The 17,057-nt window shown below is 37.6% G+C and overlaps 2 protein-coding genes across 3 annotated transcripts; both read right to left on the bottom strand.

The window, feature by feature from the left end:
- Positions 1–213: 213 nt before the first annotated feature.
- On the bottom strand, positions 214–3,374 carry LOC17883237 (assimilatory sulfite reductase (ferredoxin), chloroplastic). Its single transcript, XM_006287149.2, has 8 exons — positions 3,117–3,374; positions 2,004–2,780; positions 1,564–1,860; positions 1,279–1,476; positions 1,058–1,192; positions 846–962; positions 612–770; positions 214–508 (listed from the first exon to the last, which is right to left on the bottom strand). The coding sequence occupies exons 1-8, from the start codon at positions 3,309–3,311 to the stop codon at positions 455–457; spliced, it is 1,932 nt and encodes a 643-aa protein (XP_006287211.2). The 5' UTR covers positions 3,312–3,374; the 3' UTR covers positions 214–454.
- A 1,161-nt stretch (positions 3,375–4,535) lies between these two features.
- Positions 4,536–13,943, bottom strand: LOC17883923 (transcriptional activator DEMETER). 2 transcript variants are annotated; one of them, XM_023780417.1, is made up of 21 exons: positions 13,857–13,943; positions 13,716–13,751; positions 12,687–13,434; positions 10,295–12,475; positions 9,854–10,186; positions 9,402–9,492; positions 7,967–9,314; positions 7,796–7,875; positions 7,614–7,698; positions 7,433–7,524; positions 7,281–7,349; positions 7,130–7,166; positions 6,962–7,044; positions 6,245–6,688; positions 5,952–5,988; positions 5,818–5,875; positions 5,474–5,613; positions 5,321–5,386; positions 5,114–5,228; positions 4,983–5,021; positions 4,536–4,877 (listed from the first exon to the last, which is right to left on the bottom strand). In XM_023780417.1, the coding sequence occupies exons 3-21, from the start codon at positions 13,285–13,287 to the stop codon at positions 4,774–4,776; spliced, it is 6,003 nt and encodes a 2,000-aa protein (XP_023636185.1). In that variant the 5' UTR covers positions 13,288–13,434; positions 13,716–13,751; positions 13,857–13,943; the 3' UTR covers positions 4,536–4,773. The 2 variants fall into 2 exon arrangements, with proteins under 2 accessions (XP_023636185.1, XP_006286880.1); XM_006286818.2 differs by having other exon boundaries at positions 12,687–13,364.
- Positions 13,944–17,057: the final 3,114 nt, after the last annotated feature.

Genomic DNA, 17,057 nt, shown 5'->3' with positions numbered 1-17,057 from the left:
TTTTCTTAACTAGAATTTCCTCTTTTTCTATCAAAATTATATATACTTTTTCCCTTATTTTCTCTCATAGAACACTTCTATGTTTTTCTGATTGTTCTGGACATTTTTTCTGTAAATACTGATCTAATAGTTTTGGACATATTTTTGTTTTTAGCTTTGATATGAATAATAATAGTGGTGTTTCAGAATAATTATATATACAAATTCAAACAGTGAAACAGCAAAAGATAGAGAGTTGGAGAAACCAAATGATATCCAGAGCCAAAAGAAGGCTTATTTAATAATACAGGTAATACTCTTATTATCCCAATCAGAGACCAAGCAAATCCAGAGAAGCAAAGGTACAAGATCAAACTAAAAACAAAAACAAGTTCTCTCCATCAGAGTTACCGAAGAGTAACAGTTCAGACAGAGACATCACATAAATTTAGAAAACCCAGGATGATCTCTGTGCTTATTGAGAAACTCCTTTATATGTATCTATTAGCTCCTTCAATTTCTCGAATCCCTGCAATTTTACCATGAAAGACAATAGCCATTTGTTTAATCTTCGTATTCAGTATGAACTTTTTAAGTATCAAGAATAATAAGTAGTTTTTTGTGATCCTAACCATGCGGGTTGTGAATTCTCCGAATGATTCTTTGGTTTGCCTCTCGTGTTTCCAGTGATAAAACAATGGCTCGAAGACTTTCTCCAAGTCGTGAACCTTTACCTTATCCATGAAACTTCTCGCTATCGCCATCTGGTTTGGTGTTCCTCCTAGCCAGACCTGCAGTAACCCACAACAACTCAGAATATGACCCTGCTAGATTACTGCACTGTCTCACTAGTGCTCAAACCATACCTGATAGCTGTTGGGACCATCCCCAACTAGACCGAGTTCAGCCATGTACGGTCTTGCACAGCCGTTAGGACAACCGGTTACTCTAATCACAACAGACTCATCGTACTCCAGACCAACCTGATCCAAAGAAGGAGTTTTACAAATCAAGATCAAATGCCTGTTAATGAAATAAGATTAGATAAGTGTAGGTTATCTGCACAGTGCGATCTTACCTTCTCAAACATAGCCCTCACTCGCTTTAGAATGCTGGGGATCCCGCGCTCTGCCTCGGTGATTGCAAGAGGACACAAAGGAAAAGCTGGACAAGCCATCGCGGTTTGGTTTAATGGGTCGACAAACTCAGGTTGCTGCACAAATAAGCGGTAATTTACTCACCTCATGTCACGGTAGCTATTAGATTATCATAAATTATGGTCATATAAATGCTGCTTACCAGCAATCCAGCTTGAGCAAGCACTGTGGTGATGGGACGCTTCCATTCGGTCTTTATATCACACAATACAATATTTTGGTTTGGTGTGATGCGGACATCAATTTTGTATTTTTCTATCACTTCTCTCAGTGTCTTCTTCATAATACCTCCAACACGACCACTGTCTACGTGAAGCCCACAAAACCACGCACCATCTCCCTGCAAAGTTCATGATGATAATAAGACAATACTGTTTAAGCCATTAGAGAGTGACACAATTTCTACAAAGTTTTTAGTAACAAAAACCTGTTCATGCCATCCTAAGTAACTCTTGAATTCCCACTCTGGAAGATCTCGGGAAGGCTCAAACTTTTTACCATAATATTGCTCAACAACATCTCTGAACTTCTCAATTCCCCAGGAGCTGAGCAAATACTTCATTCTGCTGTATTTACGATCATCTCTTCTCCCGTGTTCTCGCTGTGTGACTACAATAGCTTTCACAGCATACAAGATATCCTCCTTTGGAACATAACCTATTGGTTCTGCCAAGCGGGCAAAAGTAGACTCCATTCTGTGTGTTCTTCCCATACCTCCACCAACCTAAAAGATGAGATTTTTATCAACAACAGTTTAAAACCAACGAAATAATCCAGAAAGAGGAACACCGACAGGAAAGATGAGAAAACAAGTATTACACTAGATATAAATAATAGCATATGTAGTCTAAAAGAATGACAACTTACATAAATATTGAAACCCTGTGGTTCCCCATTTTCATCTGAAACGACAACAACACCGATGTCATTGGTAAGGAGGTCGACAGAATTATCTGTAGGCACGGTTACAGCGACCTTAAACTTCCTAGGCAAGAACTGGGTGCCATAGATGGGCTCAGGAGAGTCGACAAAGTTAGTTCCATGGGAGTTATCATTACGAGCCTTCACTACCTCAGGAGGCTCAGCAGTCATGAACTGCTCTCCATCAACCCACATATCATAATAGAACCCTGATTGAGGAGAAAGAAGAGCAGCAATGTTGTCAGCTGTTTCCTGTGCAAAGAGATAGTCTTTCTTCACGTAAGGGGCCGCCGGAGCAAGAACATTTCTGTTCAGATCACCACAGGCACCAAGAGTGCTACCCATGTTTTTAATGATCGAGCTCATCACGGTCTTAAGATTCTGCTTGAGAACACCATGGAGCTGAAACGTCTGCCTGGTGGTCAATCGAAGAGTACCAATGCCAAACTCATCGGCTAAGTCATCCATAGTCAAGTAGAGCTGGTTAGGGACCTTGCCAGATGGATTCTTGGTACGAAGCATGAAGGAGTAAGATCTTCCACCACGTTCTTCTCTGTTGTACTGTTGGTAGCTACCGTGGAATTTGATGAGCTGCACGGCAGACTCGTTGACGTTTGGAGCCTCTGTTAAAAGCTCCTCGTTAAGAGGATACCTTATGAAATTACTCTTCTCCTTGATAATTTCGACTTTGCTCCGCTTGGTCGCAGTCTCAGGCTTCGCAGGCTGAATAAAACACAAATCAAACATGAGAAACGCAGAATCTTTCTCAGTTATACGATTATTAATCACCAATGAATATTTCTTAGAAGCTTTCGAATTAAAAACATTTCCTTGTATTACTAAAGAAGCAATGATTTTCACAAATACAGCTGCATAAAAATCTCATACTCGACAAATCATTGACACTAAAGATTGTAATCAGAATCTAACAGAACAGAAGAATATAAAAAACATTCGCCAAAGGCGATTCAAAAAGCACCTCGTGATTTTTTTTTTCACAACCATAAGCAGAAAATTCCTTATGATAATTAGAAACCAAGAGCAGATATCGAATCTCACCGTAGAGACGGCTTGGATAGAAGAAGAACTCGACGAAGAAGCGGATGGAGGAACAGAAACGCCGCGGCGTCCATATCTTCCTAAGAAAACGGAATGCGAGGATCTCAGAGCGTCGAGCCTCCCGATTCTGATCTTCTGATCCGCCGAAAAAACAGTGGCAGCTCCCGCCGGAGCTCGAAACGTCGACGATGACATCTCGCTCGCTTCAGAGAGAGAGAGAGAGAGGGAGAAAGAGAGTGAGTGGCTTTGGGTGGGTGAGAAAAATCGAATAAGGGCGTGTGTTAAAAACTATAGAGAGAGAGAACAGAGACAGTGGTCAAAGCTAACGTGCGCTCTCACGTGCACTACACGTGCGGCGGCTAGCCAGGAGAAGCGCGTGAAACGCACCGCTATACTTTTCAGCTAATTAAATCCGCCGTCGATGGAGGATCTAACGGTTGATGAATGGCACGTGGTGTTTATGTAGAAGATAAGAGGCGCGTGGATAAGAATCTCGTTATGCGAAATGAAAATCGAACTTTTACTCTGATAATTGATTGAACCGGGATGGCATCTTGGATATATTCAAAGTTGAAATTGTTCGGGTTGCTGCTACTCTACGACTAAGGTGCACCAGAGAGTATCTACGTGGCGGACAACCGTTGGTTCAGATATGAAGGACGAGAGAATAAACAATGAGTCTCTCTCACACACTCACCTACTTGGCCGTTGGTGAGGCTCAAAAGGTACAAGTGTTTGTGTTGGGCACACATGCTAAACATGAGAGAGAGAGTAAGTGAGTTTTACTAGCTTGGTGCTAACAACTTTGCTCCTCCTCCTATTATTATCTTTATGTTCTTTTAATAGGAGCTTTTACGATACGCCTACGTTACGATAGGAATAAAATTATAAGACTTGTCAAGGATGAGTAATAACAATACATTTGATGACTTTGCTTTTCTTCTATTGGATCTATCATTTCGTATATATGTATATTTTTCAAAACAAACGATTGGGCCGTGAATTTATTTCGAATTGACTAATAAATTCATTACCCTTTCGATGTTCTCTCGTGTTTAGAATATTTTTGTTTCTTAATTAACTAGAATCATACTAAAGGTTTCATGAAGCTCTCTGTTCCAATGTTTGTGGTATTTGTTTCTCCTTCTTGTCTGAATAAACAAAAAAAAAAAAGTAGAAGAACAATCAGTATGAAGAGGAAATACTGTTTAGTTTGTAGTTTTCCATCTCACTCCCTTGTCTAATTAGATCGATTGCGGATCTTTGGATCATTTGTCATTAGCTCTATATGAATGTCAGATTGCATTATTCAAAATTGTTATGGCTCAGTTCATTAATCTTTTTTATATGAATGATAATGATGATCCAAAAAATAATAATTAAAATTACTCACGGCCGCAATTAACAGCTGGTTTGGAAGACGCTAAAAACTCTTGTGCCCGGAAATTTTTATTTGAGAATGATGAACCTAACTGAAACTCCTCTGCTTGTTATTTTCTTTTGTTTCTCTTCTGCTCTATGAATGAAATTAGAAAAAGAAAGAAGGAAAAAATTGCTTCCTGTGTTTTCTTTTTTAATGTCTAAATAGGCCTTTTGCTTGCCTTTTTACTTAGAGGGGGAGCAGAGAAGCAATGCGTATTCCTTATTCCATTGATCTCTAGGTCTTGTTGTTCTTCAATTTACTCGCTGGAAAATGCAACCTTGCCATCAACGGACGCGGTGCTCTTGTCTTCTGTTCGAATCCACGTACACATACAAATCCTGCATCCAGAAATGTTAGATGTTTATCAGTCTCAGTCACATAACAGAACTGCATTGGGTCCTAAGTATTTCTGGATTTCTCTGAGTAAAGAATTCAATGTGTACCTTTCCAAAAGCAGTATTGTATCTGCTCCGTTGAAAGACCTGCATAAATTCCGCAAACCATTCTAAGATCCTTTGGACAAGAAGAAGGTGAAACTTTCCAAAATATTGGGTTTCGTTAAGAATTTTTTTACCTCTGAATATTGATGTTACTGACGTTCCGAAGTAAACAGTCCTTCTAGGGAGATTCCATATCCAATCTCTAGGAACATCAATGGGTTGGAGACTCGAATCATGGTCTGCAAATAACTGCAAGACAAAAAAATGGCAAAGGAGGATAAAGAACCAACGCAAAATCGAAAAATGTTTCACCTGTCTGTTTCAGTTTTATTACATCTAACCTCGTTTACTTGAAAATATGTCCCGTTGAGCGGAAAACTTCCTCTCATAGCAGTTCGACAAGGAATCTGTCAATAACAAAAAAACCGATATTAGTAGCTTGTATCTCATGGGTCCTTTCTCATAAACAATACAAAAGATCTAGACAATCTCACCAGAAGAGTTCCTCTAACTGTCTGTGAGTTCGCTTCCCTCACACTGTTACACTCTAGACAAGTCTCGTCAAAGCACATTTTGTCAGAAGCTTTCCCTTTACACTTCTGTTCAGGTGGTTGAGCCGAATTCGCCATTTCACCTGGCAACCGAACAACTACATTAGTTAACCTAATCTCAAAAACTAATATACATATAAAAACCAAAACGTCTATGTTTTAGCTTTCATTTTACAGACTCGAAATTTCATCTTTAACTAACTCTATTTCAAATGCTTTTTAGTTCTAGCTTTCCATTCTTCGAATACTGATAACACAGGAAAGAAACATTGCAGTTTTATCCTCACCTGGTGTCCAAATAGCTAAAAGATAAGGACTTGGGTCATCTGGTTCTCTTTTATCCATCTGTTTTAATCAAATGAGAACTCTTATACAGTCTTGTTTGAGTGAAACAGATAGAGAGAATAAAAAATTAACTTACACCACTGAGGAGAGGATGTGAATCCGGGAGCTCGTACCTGCAAACAGACCACACATTTATCAGTTACCTTGTCTATACATACTACACCAGGCTTACAGCTTTACAGTTGAAGTCATTTTATCATAGACATTATCTATTTGCGTGGTTGTCTCTTATTAGTGTGTTGAATGCAGGGTGGCATACAAGTCAACCAAAGCCAGCTCGGGCCGGTCGGTGAAAAATATATAATGCCACAATTCTGGCTGACCCAAAATTTATATGAAGATCAAATATAGGAGGAGATATCAGCTTACACTTGGTGCTCTGTCCTGAGACGGCTAATGTTCTTTAGTTTGGGAGTTGGAATATAAGTATTGGTCGGATTTAAAGCAACCAAAGCCTTGGACATGTCACCGTCCTGGAGCTCCATGTTTCTTTCCATGTGTTCCCGTAGAGTCATGCCAAACTGTTCAATGTTGAGTTTTATTGTTGGGATCTCGTCAGGATCCTCATTGTAGTAACCATCTTCAATGTCACTCTCTGTTATCTCAGTGCATTCTTGCTCAGGCGAGGACGGCTCTTCTATTATTGGTTCACAGTTTCCTCTATTCGATGGTGCTCCCCTCGTTAGGACTTTCTCCAGCGGAGAAGGTAGTTCCATCATCGGGATGGCTGTAGGAGTAAAGGACTCGGGAGGGACTGAAAAAGTTGAACTGGTTAAGCTCCTCTCGTCTGGTGCCGGCAAAGCAAGTCTTGCACTGTTACAATGGCATCAGTTATCAAATCTCATATTTGAAATTCTACTTTGGCAAAGGCTATTAAGTGATCATGTTTGGATTACTAGAGCTTATGGTAAAGTGATAGTGCGTAGGAACCATGATTTTGACTTTGATATTTTTCTTGTTCTCGTAATACTATTTTCAGATTGCTAACATGAAACTGAGCCTATTTTTAGTTACTTACCAAAAATCGTAAATTTTATCTTTTTGGTAGCAGAATTAACGCGTAGAAGTGCATGAAAGCTTGCTTACCTAGCATAAGCACTGGCAAAATGTCTGCATTCTCCTCTCATTGGACACGCATTACAATTTGGCTTACTCTTAGTGCAGAAAACCTGATATGCGTTCACATAGTTTAGACACATACTTGATGAGATGCCCACGATGCTTAAAATTACCATATAATAGATTAAAAAATACCTTTCCAAACGTAATCAGCTGATAGTGTAATTCATACCTGAATAAGGAAAAGAACATTAATTGACTTTGGCTTTTAGTCACTCATGACAATAAAAATTCTAATGAGAAACACTGATTCCAATAGATGACTTGGTAGAATTTATGAGCATACAGTGTTGGTTGATCGAGTTTGCAGAGTCTTGGCCAAAGAAATTTTTGGATGGACTCGAGCACTGGGTATCTGTAAAAAGACTGAACGGTTATGATTTGGAAAAAAGAAATTAAAAAAAAAACTGTGTTAATGACCAAAAAAAAGAAACTTACAGCTCTAGAAGGTGTAACTGAAGTGATTCAGGTAGAGGTTGTAAAGGCACCCATCCCAGCCTAACGGCTATCCTTCCAACATTGGTGTCAACCTTAATACCATTTATACAATTTCCAGCTTAGTTAGCTGGAGTTATTCTAAGTTATTAGTCGATACTGGAATAGTATGTGTATGACTCACAGGAAAAGCAAGATTGTGGAGTGTTAAGAGTCGCACGCATTCGACACTTTTCAAGCCTAGTCCTCTTATGCTCAAGAGATAGTCCCTGTGAAATAATCATGAGCAACTTGTTTTATTACTCAATTGTTGATTAAATCGATCATGGTAGTGTTTCACATTCATTAAAAATATGGTTTACCCACTTGGCTTTATCAGGAGGAACATCTCTCAACCATTCAAGGTCGATACCACCGTGATCTTTAACTATCCGTTCAAGGAAATCCTGCAATTTTATAGATATGGCTACATAATTAACTGATGTTCAATCCTTCTGACAGAAACTAAGAGGTCTTAACTGAAATGAGTAGATTTACCTTAATTCGTACCGCCAACATGTTATTCATTCCTCTTTCCTTGATAGCCTCGGAAATTTCACTGATACTAGCACGTCTTATTGCTTCATAGTCGATGGAATCCATACTCTCTTTGTTTCGTTCCTTTCTCCCTTCATTCCCACCCACGTCTTTTCTGAGATTATCCCACTGGCTTGTAGGCTTTTTCCCATCAGCAAGCGTCCCTTTCATCTCTCGTACAATAGTGGCATTCGTCTCCTTGTATTCAACTGTAGTCTGCTCTTTATTTCTGGAATTTGATTCAGCTACGTCTTTAGCAGTTCTAACTCTTGGTAGACAGCCATCTGTGATGTTCTGTGTGGTACTGGACTGTCTTGTAAGACATTCCTCAGAAGAATTGAGCAGATCCATAAATGTTTTTTGTAAGTGGGATGCTTTATTCATCTCATGTTGTTGTTGGGCATCGCCCTGGTGCACTTGGTGGGTGCTTGCGGAAACAGAAAATCCCATTCCTGGTATTACATGAGGCGTCGATGGTATGACCTGATCTGTGAATTCTCTAGGAACACTTCCACCTTGTCTGAAAAATCTGCGAGGTACATTTCTGTTCTTTCCTCTGTCAACTCTTGGTGAAATGGACAGCCAAGAATAACCAAGGCCTTCACCTTGCATTCCAAAATCCTCTATGTCTAGCACATGCGGCTGCTGAATCATACTCTGCTCATAGCTACTGGAAGGATTGGTCGGTCCTCCTTTTTGCCAGTTAACATCATTGCTTGGCTGATCAAAAGGGAGATAGTCCTTCCAGTTCATTGGTTTGTCAAGATCTGGTTTCTTCTGAGCGACATTTGTAGTTTCTTGTATCTGAATATCACCAGATCTTTCATATGGAAGCAGTCTCTCGTTCTCTTGAAGACAAATTTCAACAGACAAATTCGGACTCTCAGTTTGAACTGCTTGTGATGATCCACTGGCAGATTTTGTTTCACACCTGGTTGTAGAAAAATTGGCGTCTGATTTGGAACATGAACTGGACCTAACCCTCCCACACAACTGAAATATCGCAGGATCAAAAGAATCTTGTGATGATAATACTTCCTCTTCTAAATTCTGACTACTGTTTAGGAAATTAAATCTTTCGATTCCAGAGTTTGAACAGTCTATTTGTTGCTCTTTTGATCCACTATCAACCTCAGAAACTTGCGTCTCAGATCGATTTTGAATACTTTCCTGCAACGAAGGAATGTCATTTAAGTTCAGAATGCATCCTTCTGGATCTTCAACAACTACGCTTCTAATACTCTTTTCATCTTTTCGGCTACTGCTTAATTTTGGAGGAAAACGAGCGGCTAGAGACATAAAAGCAGAGCTGCATTGTAAAAACACCATGGTTATTTTCTATGTTTTTCAACTCACTTTGAAATGCTCATTTTATTAAGGAAACTCATATATATACCTTGAAAGGTGATCAGTGACATTCTGGGTAAGGAAAACTCCAATGACTGAATCAACCACCGATCCCTTCCATGGTGAAAAACGTCTATCTCCTGTAAACATTTAAGTTCAACTGGTCATCTATAGCAGAACAAAAAAAATAGGCACAGAAACCATTTAGCTGTCACCATAAATGCACACTTGTTTCACAAGATGCATTATGAATAATCTTTGCCATGGTTTGCTAATGAGTTGTTATAATAATTTTGCACACAAAACATCATTTTCGGGTATTGTAATAAATTTGTTGACCAAAACGTTGGCGGTATTCTGTTTTACTGTAAGCTAGTTTGATCTTGTTCCCTAGTAACTTTGCTACTATGATTTCAAGATTAAGTTTTAGTTGATGCCTGAGATTCCAATCCAGACATGCAATGTGAATAAAAACAGAGTTGAGAGTGTTAGGATCTTCACCTTGTACAAGATGCATTCGGGCTATGAATGAATCCGCCCTTCCTCGGAAAACTCTCCTCTCTTCTTCCCACCATTTCTCTTTTTTCTTATCCATCTCTTCATCCCCCTCTTTTTCTCCATTCCCCATTAATAGATTCCATATTCGAGTTGTTTCATCGTCAAGGTCAACTTTAGGCCTTGGTTTTCTCTTCTTGCTCTCATATGGAACAACTGCACCATCTCCTCTGTATAAGACAAGTGCATTTTGCTCTTTTGCTCTGCTATTCTCTCCTAGAGTGAGATTCTGCATTCTGTATATTATTTCTGTAATAGAATCCTCACATAGAAGTTCTCCTGATGGACCAATGCAACACACCAACAGTGGTTAGAGAGCTGGTTTGGACAATTCAGTTATTAAAATCTCAAAATTGTATCACAGAGATTGTAGACTACATTAGTTACCTGTATCTGGTATGGACTTCCTCCCTTTCTCTTTAGCCTTACTTCTTGATGAAGGTGCTTTTCCTGTATCTGGTATGGACTTCCTCCCTTTCTCTTTAGCCTTACTTCTTGATGAAGGTGCCTTTGGGGGAGTTGGTTGCCAAATCTGGATCGCTGAGGCATGAGGAGGCGAATCTACTGATTGTTTTCTCCTTCCACGACCCTTTCTTGCAGTCTTTTTTGGGACGATAAATTTCTCATCAGCTCCTGACTTTTGAACTCGACATGAAATTGGTTTAGATGGGGTTTTAATGATGCTGGCAGTATTCTTGTCTTGTCTTGCCCCATCAGTTGGATTATCCTCTATTGCTATTACCTCAGGTGGCATGCCATGCAAATTTTCTAGGACTACTTTCTGGATTTTATTTTTCTTTGCAGCATCAAAATATTCGGCAGATGTTGTGCTGTTCTGTCTTTCCACATCTTGTGATTGAGCAATCTGTTGGAGCAATGGCCACGGACCTGCTAAGTTTAGATCATGGTTATGCATCTGTCCCATTGCATGATGATATTGTCTCTTCGAGCCTCTGGCTTCCTCAAATTTAGCCATAACTGGAGTTGATAAATAAGAGTTTTGAGATAAATTTTTCTTGCATACGTCAAAGAATTCACCATTGGATCTCTCATGAGAAGGGATGTACTCATTTCCTTGATGGGTTTGCTGTAAAGTACCGTATTCAGTATTGCCACTTCTCTGACATGTACCCGCATTCCTATTTAAACTCTTGGAATGAAGATTTGTTGCAGGAATTTGCAATTGAGAATGACGTTGAAGCTCAGGCGATGACATGCAAGCAGCTACCATCTGATTCAAGTGAGTAAAACCTTTTGGAGTTCCAGGTTGCTGGTTCATCAAAGGTACGCAACGCTGCTGGCCTCTCACTGTTGATCCAGGTTGCTGGTTTCTCAATAAAAATCCAGGATGCTGGTCTTTCATCAGTAGTCCATGTTGCTGCCCTCCGGTTGACATAACAAGCTGATTCATGTCTGCTGGTGATCCATATTGTCGATTTCCAGCAGGTAAACAGGTCTGCTGATTCAAAAATATAGGCAGCTTGTTCCCTTGAAGATTTCCTAGTTGCTGGTTTCGACTCACCAACGCAGGCTGTGGAGTTCCTGTCAGATACATGGGTTGTTGATTACCCATAGCCAAACAAGGCTGCTGGTTTCTTATGGTCATGGGAGGTTGCTGGTTACCGAACGGAAAGCCAATGAGTTGGTTTTTCATCTGAAGCCAAGCTTGTTGGTTTCCCACTGGGAACTGGGTGTTATGGGTTGCCACTGGGAACTGGCATCGCTGGTTTCCGATCAATAAATCAGGTTGTTGATCTCTGGACAATATCTGAGTATGATTTTCTTGTAACATTCTGGGTAGTTCATCTGGCTGGTTTCCCATTGACGCTTCAAGTGGCTGGTTCGTAGCCACCAACCCATTGCTCTGGTCTATTTGTGTTATTGAATCCAGGAAACTAGCACTAGTTCCACCAATGGCATCTCTGATCTCAGAAAATGAGTTTGAGCCACTATTTTTCTGGATAAATTCAGACTCAGAGTCACCTTGCCTCGCATCCCCAGAATTCTCCAAGTCAAAATTCAAAGCTTTTCTGCAACTTTTGAGTGTGACTTCAGGGCTTCCTTTGCTCATATCTCTGGCTGTCTTTTTAGTGGTTGATTCTTTCAAGTTTTTCGTTTGAGCTTTCTTCCTTTTGCTACTCCCGGGTTCTTTAGATTTCACATTTTCCTGAGTTGCAGGTTTGCGTGGCTTCCTCTTAGGTTTGCCTTCCACGACCACCTTGGGCATGAACTTCTTTTTCCTTTTGGAGGGTTTCTGCTGAGGTGTCTTGTTAAGATCAAACTCCAGAACATCTTGTCTGCTGCCATCATTTTGTTTAGCAACCTCCGTTGAATTAACAACAGAAGAGTCCACAATACTCTTCAAACTTTTGTCAGATTTCGGCTCTGTGATTTCATGTCCAGTGGTAGTAACTATCTTTTCAAGAAATCCATTGTTTTCACCTGTTCTGCATAGACTTGGCGTTGATGGTACAGACTGAAACGAATTTTCAAAGACGGACCCAACTACTTCTCTTCTAATTGGTGAATTCAGATTGTAAAGAGGCTTGCTACACGCTGGAGTTCCATCTGTTCAAAACCAAGACTTCTTCAGAAATGGTATGGTCTATGAAATCCAATGATGATATGCGATGCCAGTCTGGCTCATACTTAAAAGGTTCTCTAATTAATGCACATACCAATAGAATACCTTAATATCTAAGTAATGTGTAACACTAAACACAGGAAGAACGGAAAAAAAAGAAACAAAAGGAAACTGAAAATAGATTTGATCACTCACATTGACGAACCTGGAATAAGCTATCCCCACCACTCAGCAGGCTTGTGAAGGAGAAGGGCATCTGACCGGGATCCAACAAGTCGTCCAATTCAAACTCAGTATAGCCAGCTTGAGAAGTGCCACTTTGGGTGAAAGAACCGTTTACCATACCCACATCTGAAGTAAATTTTCCATTAACCAGCTCTACGTTACCGGTGATGTTTCTGATAACAGGTGGCAAAGGAGAAGTTGCATCACTCCTGCCCAAAAGATCTCTCTCAGTATTACACCTGGCTTGAGCATATGATCCTTGTAAGTTATTAATGCCCTGATGAGCACCATGGTCATAAACCCCATTTTGATCCATTCCCTGAAGTGCATGATTAAGATCATGTACAGCACCACTGCTGCAGAATCCCATATCTTCAAATTCACAACTTGGGACCCCATTTAGATCTTGGTGTATCACTCTCTCATCTAGGATCAGACTTGATCTACCTTGCGGAGGTTTGTTGGGTGTAAATGGAATCCAAGAACCCCTGACTTGGAACTCTTTTTGAGTTTGATTCTCAAAAGGAACTCGAAAATACCCATCCCCAGGATCATCAGCCCTCGAATTCATACCACACTGATAAGCCTATAAAACCACTCCCCCTTCAACCCGCCAAATTCTTCACAGATTGTTTCTACCTAAATCACCTAACTCACTCCCAACACCAAAACCAGGTTAGAAGGACGAACACTCATTTTAAGGCGATCAACTAAGAATCTGCACCAAAAAAATGCAGTAAATGATTTTTTTCAGATATTTTTTCTCATCAACAAAACGAGAAACACATTGAATTAGGATGATATTGCTAGCTGGAATCCAGAAGAAAAAAAATAATAATAAGAAGAAACGCAAAATAAAGTAGACAATGTTTATGGGAAAGGAAGATAAAGCAAATCTGGGTTTTTATGACGCATTAATCAAAAATTTCAGGTGTTAATGGCTGAGATTATGATCAGAAGATAAAAAAAACAGAAATAAGAACTGATTAAAAGAAATACCCAGGTGAATCTTCTCGTGATCGGGAGATGTAACAGCTGAATAATAAGCAAAACAAATTCCAGATTAATGAAAGAGTAAATATACACATTAGAAAAAGGAAAAAAATATTAAATAAACAATAAATGGAGCTAGAAGCTAACCGGGTCTGAGCTTCTGATCCTCAGGCGAGTCAATGCCGGAGATACTGAGTCAGCTCTGCCGTTAGAGATATTGATGAAAGAGAGAGAGAGAGAGTGGTGACATGTAGAAGAAACCAAGTGTGAGAAGATATTAGCAATTATATATTAATGGGCCTCAAGCCCAAACTAATATTCACAAGGATCTGTTGTTTTTTTTCTTTTCAAGTTTCTGTATTTTGTTAATTAATTTGTCATTAATCCTATATAAATTTATTAATTGTTTGTTCTTCTTCCAAACTTGTAAGTGTATTGTTTATAAGCATCTTGTCAACACAATTTTTTTAAAGTGGCATTTAATGTTTGTTACAAACTTGCTGCATGCCAACATCCGATTTGCATAAAGCAAATTTAATTCAAAATCTTTTTCTTTTTACTTTGTAAAACGTTCATAACCATCATTTACAAATGTAATTTAATATGAAATTTCGTATTTTTACCTCCAATATAACACCATGCTGTGAAAGAGTTGTTTAGTCAACAAATTACTTTTGATTAGTGAATTACACAATAATATTATTTGACCCAATTCGGATCCAAAAACTCGACCCTATATATTAAGTTAAGCTGAGGAATTTGGTACAACACGACAAAGTTGCCGCGTGGTGGCCATTAAAATGATTGTGACGGGTCTCTTCCTACCCACAAATACTTTCACTTGAGTCCCTCATCTTTTGGGATAATCCTATTTTAAACCAAGGAAAGGTTATTTGATCCCATAGTTTATTTTTCTGTTGCTCCTTTTATTATTTTGTATTTTAGACTTGACTCCCATATATTAAATTATGTTCGCGTTCAACCCAAGTCACAAAGTTACGTGTGATCTCATTGTTTTGTGTCGTCGTCACGAAACATTATCATGAGATTCCTTCTTCTTGCTCTGTCCGTGGTAAGAAATTTCTGTTGACTATATAAATGTGATTTGGTCCTTTCTTCTTAGTCAACCATCGTAGTAATGGGACATACGATTCCTTTTTGTTAGTAGTAATTAAGGTGATATATATATTTTATGTGACAATAAAAATAGCAAATGATTTCATCATCAAATAACAATTTTAACGTTTTATTTTAAACAATAATATATCTAAGATATGGTATATAGCTATAACTCGAGTCTAAAAATGTATATACTCTCATGTGGAAATACATTCACGCAAAATTAATTTTCTTAGTGATTATGCAAATCAGCTTCTTTTGGAAAACAGTTGCATATCTTTTGAGATTGTTATGCGTTGATTGACATTTGATAAAAATGGGTCATATACCAAAACAAAGAGATCATCTTAAGAATCTATTTATAACTTTTTTGTACAGTACCATCATTAGTAATAGATGGATACACAATTGGTCAACATTTCTATTTCTAGTGGCATATTTGGTGTAATAGTATAGGTTTTTGTAGTAACGCGCTTTATATATTTTACTAGTTACATATTTAATTAGGTTTTGAATAGTAACTGTGTTTTTTATTATGGGAGAAATGTAGTGCGGTTCAAATAGTATCAAATATATATATATATATATATATTATGTAAATATTTTAATACTATTGTGATGCGATTTTGTAGTGTGGTATAATTAGCATTCGGAAGAAAAATGGCTAATTTCATTCTAGTAAACATTATGGCAAAAGTCAGAAAGTTTTTATTATTGTCAGATGAAAGAAGAAAAAAAAAAAAAGGGTATGCTCCAACAAGTAACAATCCACTCAACACCTTTTTCTATAAGAAAATCTTGCATATACATATATATATATATATATATATATATATATATATATATATCGCTTTCATATTTGACAAGTTCGACGTCAATCAAACTAGTTAGGTCAATTTCTCCCTAGCGTTTTTCTTAAGTTAAAACTTATTTGACTATACTTTTATCCAAATTTATAAGTTTCTGAAAATTCCTAGTTAAAAATATGAAAATTGTTAATTGAAGTGCACTATATTATGGAAGCTTCCTTGGTTCAATTTGTTGACCAATCTCACTTATTGTTTTCTATAATAATTCTCATGTATAATTTTGTTTAATATACAGATTATGAATGCAAAACTTTCTGGAAGTTATAAATGCGTATCATGAACAACTTACAATTTAAGATAGTTGTCGTGATTAGAGCTGGTCCTAGAAATCTATGGACTTAATTAAAACCAATTGTTATGCCCACTTTAATTCTTGACTTTTTGACCAAAAAAGATTTTTCGATAAACCAAAAAAACAAATACTGTAAGTCTCTACAAGGCAGAGAAATCGATCTACCTGCTGTAATATTCAGCTAAGGAAATATTTTGTTGCATATACACATATATTTGAGGTTTGCTCAAGCATTTCTATTTTTAGATCAAAACTGTCATTGATTGTAATCACATGTGTTGTTAGTCAGTTTATCTCATATAAGTTTGTCATCGTGTATGATTAGTTCTTCATGTATTAATATATATATAATTTTGTAATAAAAATAACACATGAAGAGGAAACAAAAGAAATGGACATCATATTTTAAAGTTACTTTAAAATTTACTATATAGTTTTTGATAAAATATATTGTAACTAAATAATTGATTATAATTATCGAGAAAATAACATGTATATACATTCTTATAAATACCTTTAATTTTTTATTTCGAATTCAACAAAAAAAAAAGGTTGTATGAAATTTTCTTTAAACATTCGCTTTCTATTTCGTGATCGTAATTAAATTAAAAATTTCCTTGAATTTTATTTTAGTTGGGTTATTTCCTTAATTGTATTTATGGCATTACTAGGCGTTTTTATGATTAAAGTTTCTTTATAATATACACATAGGGTATTCAACACGTATCACTTAAATATTATTATTTTCTTAAATACGATTTTATTTGTATATATCCAGTATCCACTTAATTTTAATTACATGGAAATTTCACAGTATTAATTAGAAAAAGAACAAATAATCTGATCTGTTTTTCTTTTCTTTGGCGAAAAAAAAGGCAAGTAAATTGTCAAACATTTTTGAGGCTCCAAAAGTGACAATCAAAAAGATTGAGACAGAATAAGTAAATAGTCTGAATATAAAGTAGTGAACCAAAAAAAAAATATATAAAAAAAGGCAAATATAGGATTCTTTTAACACGACGAACTTGACTCGCTCAGTCTCTCTCTCTCCACAATTAGCTGCTTTAA

This window comes from Capsella rubella, unplaced genomic scaffold (genome assembly GCF_000375325.1).
Source record: "Capsella rubella cultivar Monte Gargano unplaced genomic scaffold, Caprub1_0 scaffold_6, whole genome shotgun sequence".
Classification (NCBI taxonomy): domain Eukaryota; kingdom Viridiplantae; phylum Streptophyta; class Magnoliopsida; order Brassicales; family Brassicaceae; genus Capsella; species Capsella rubella.
This window is presented reverse-complemented; position numbering and strand designations above follow the sequence as displayed.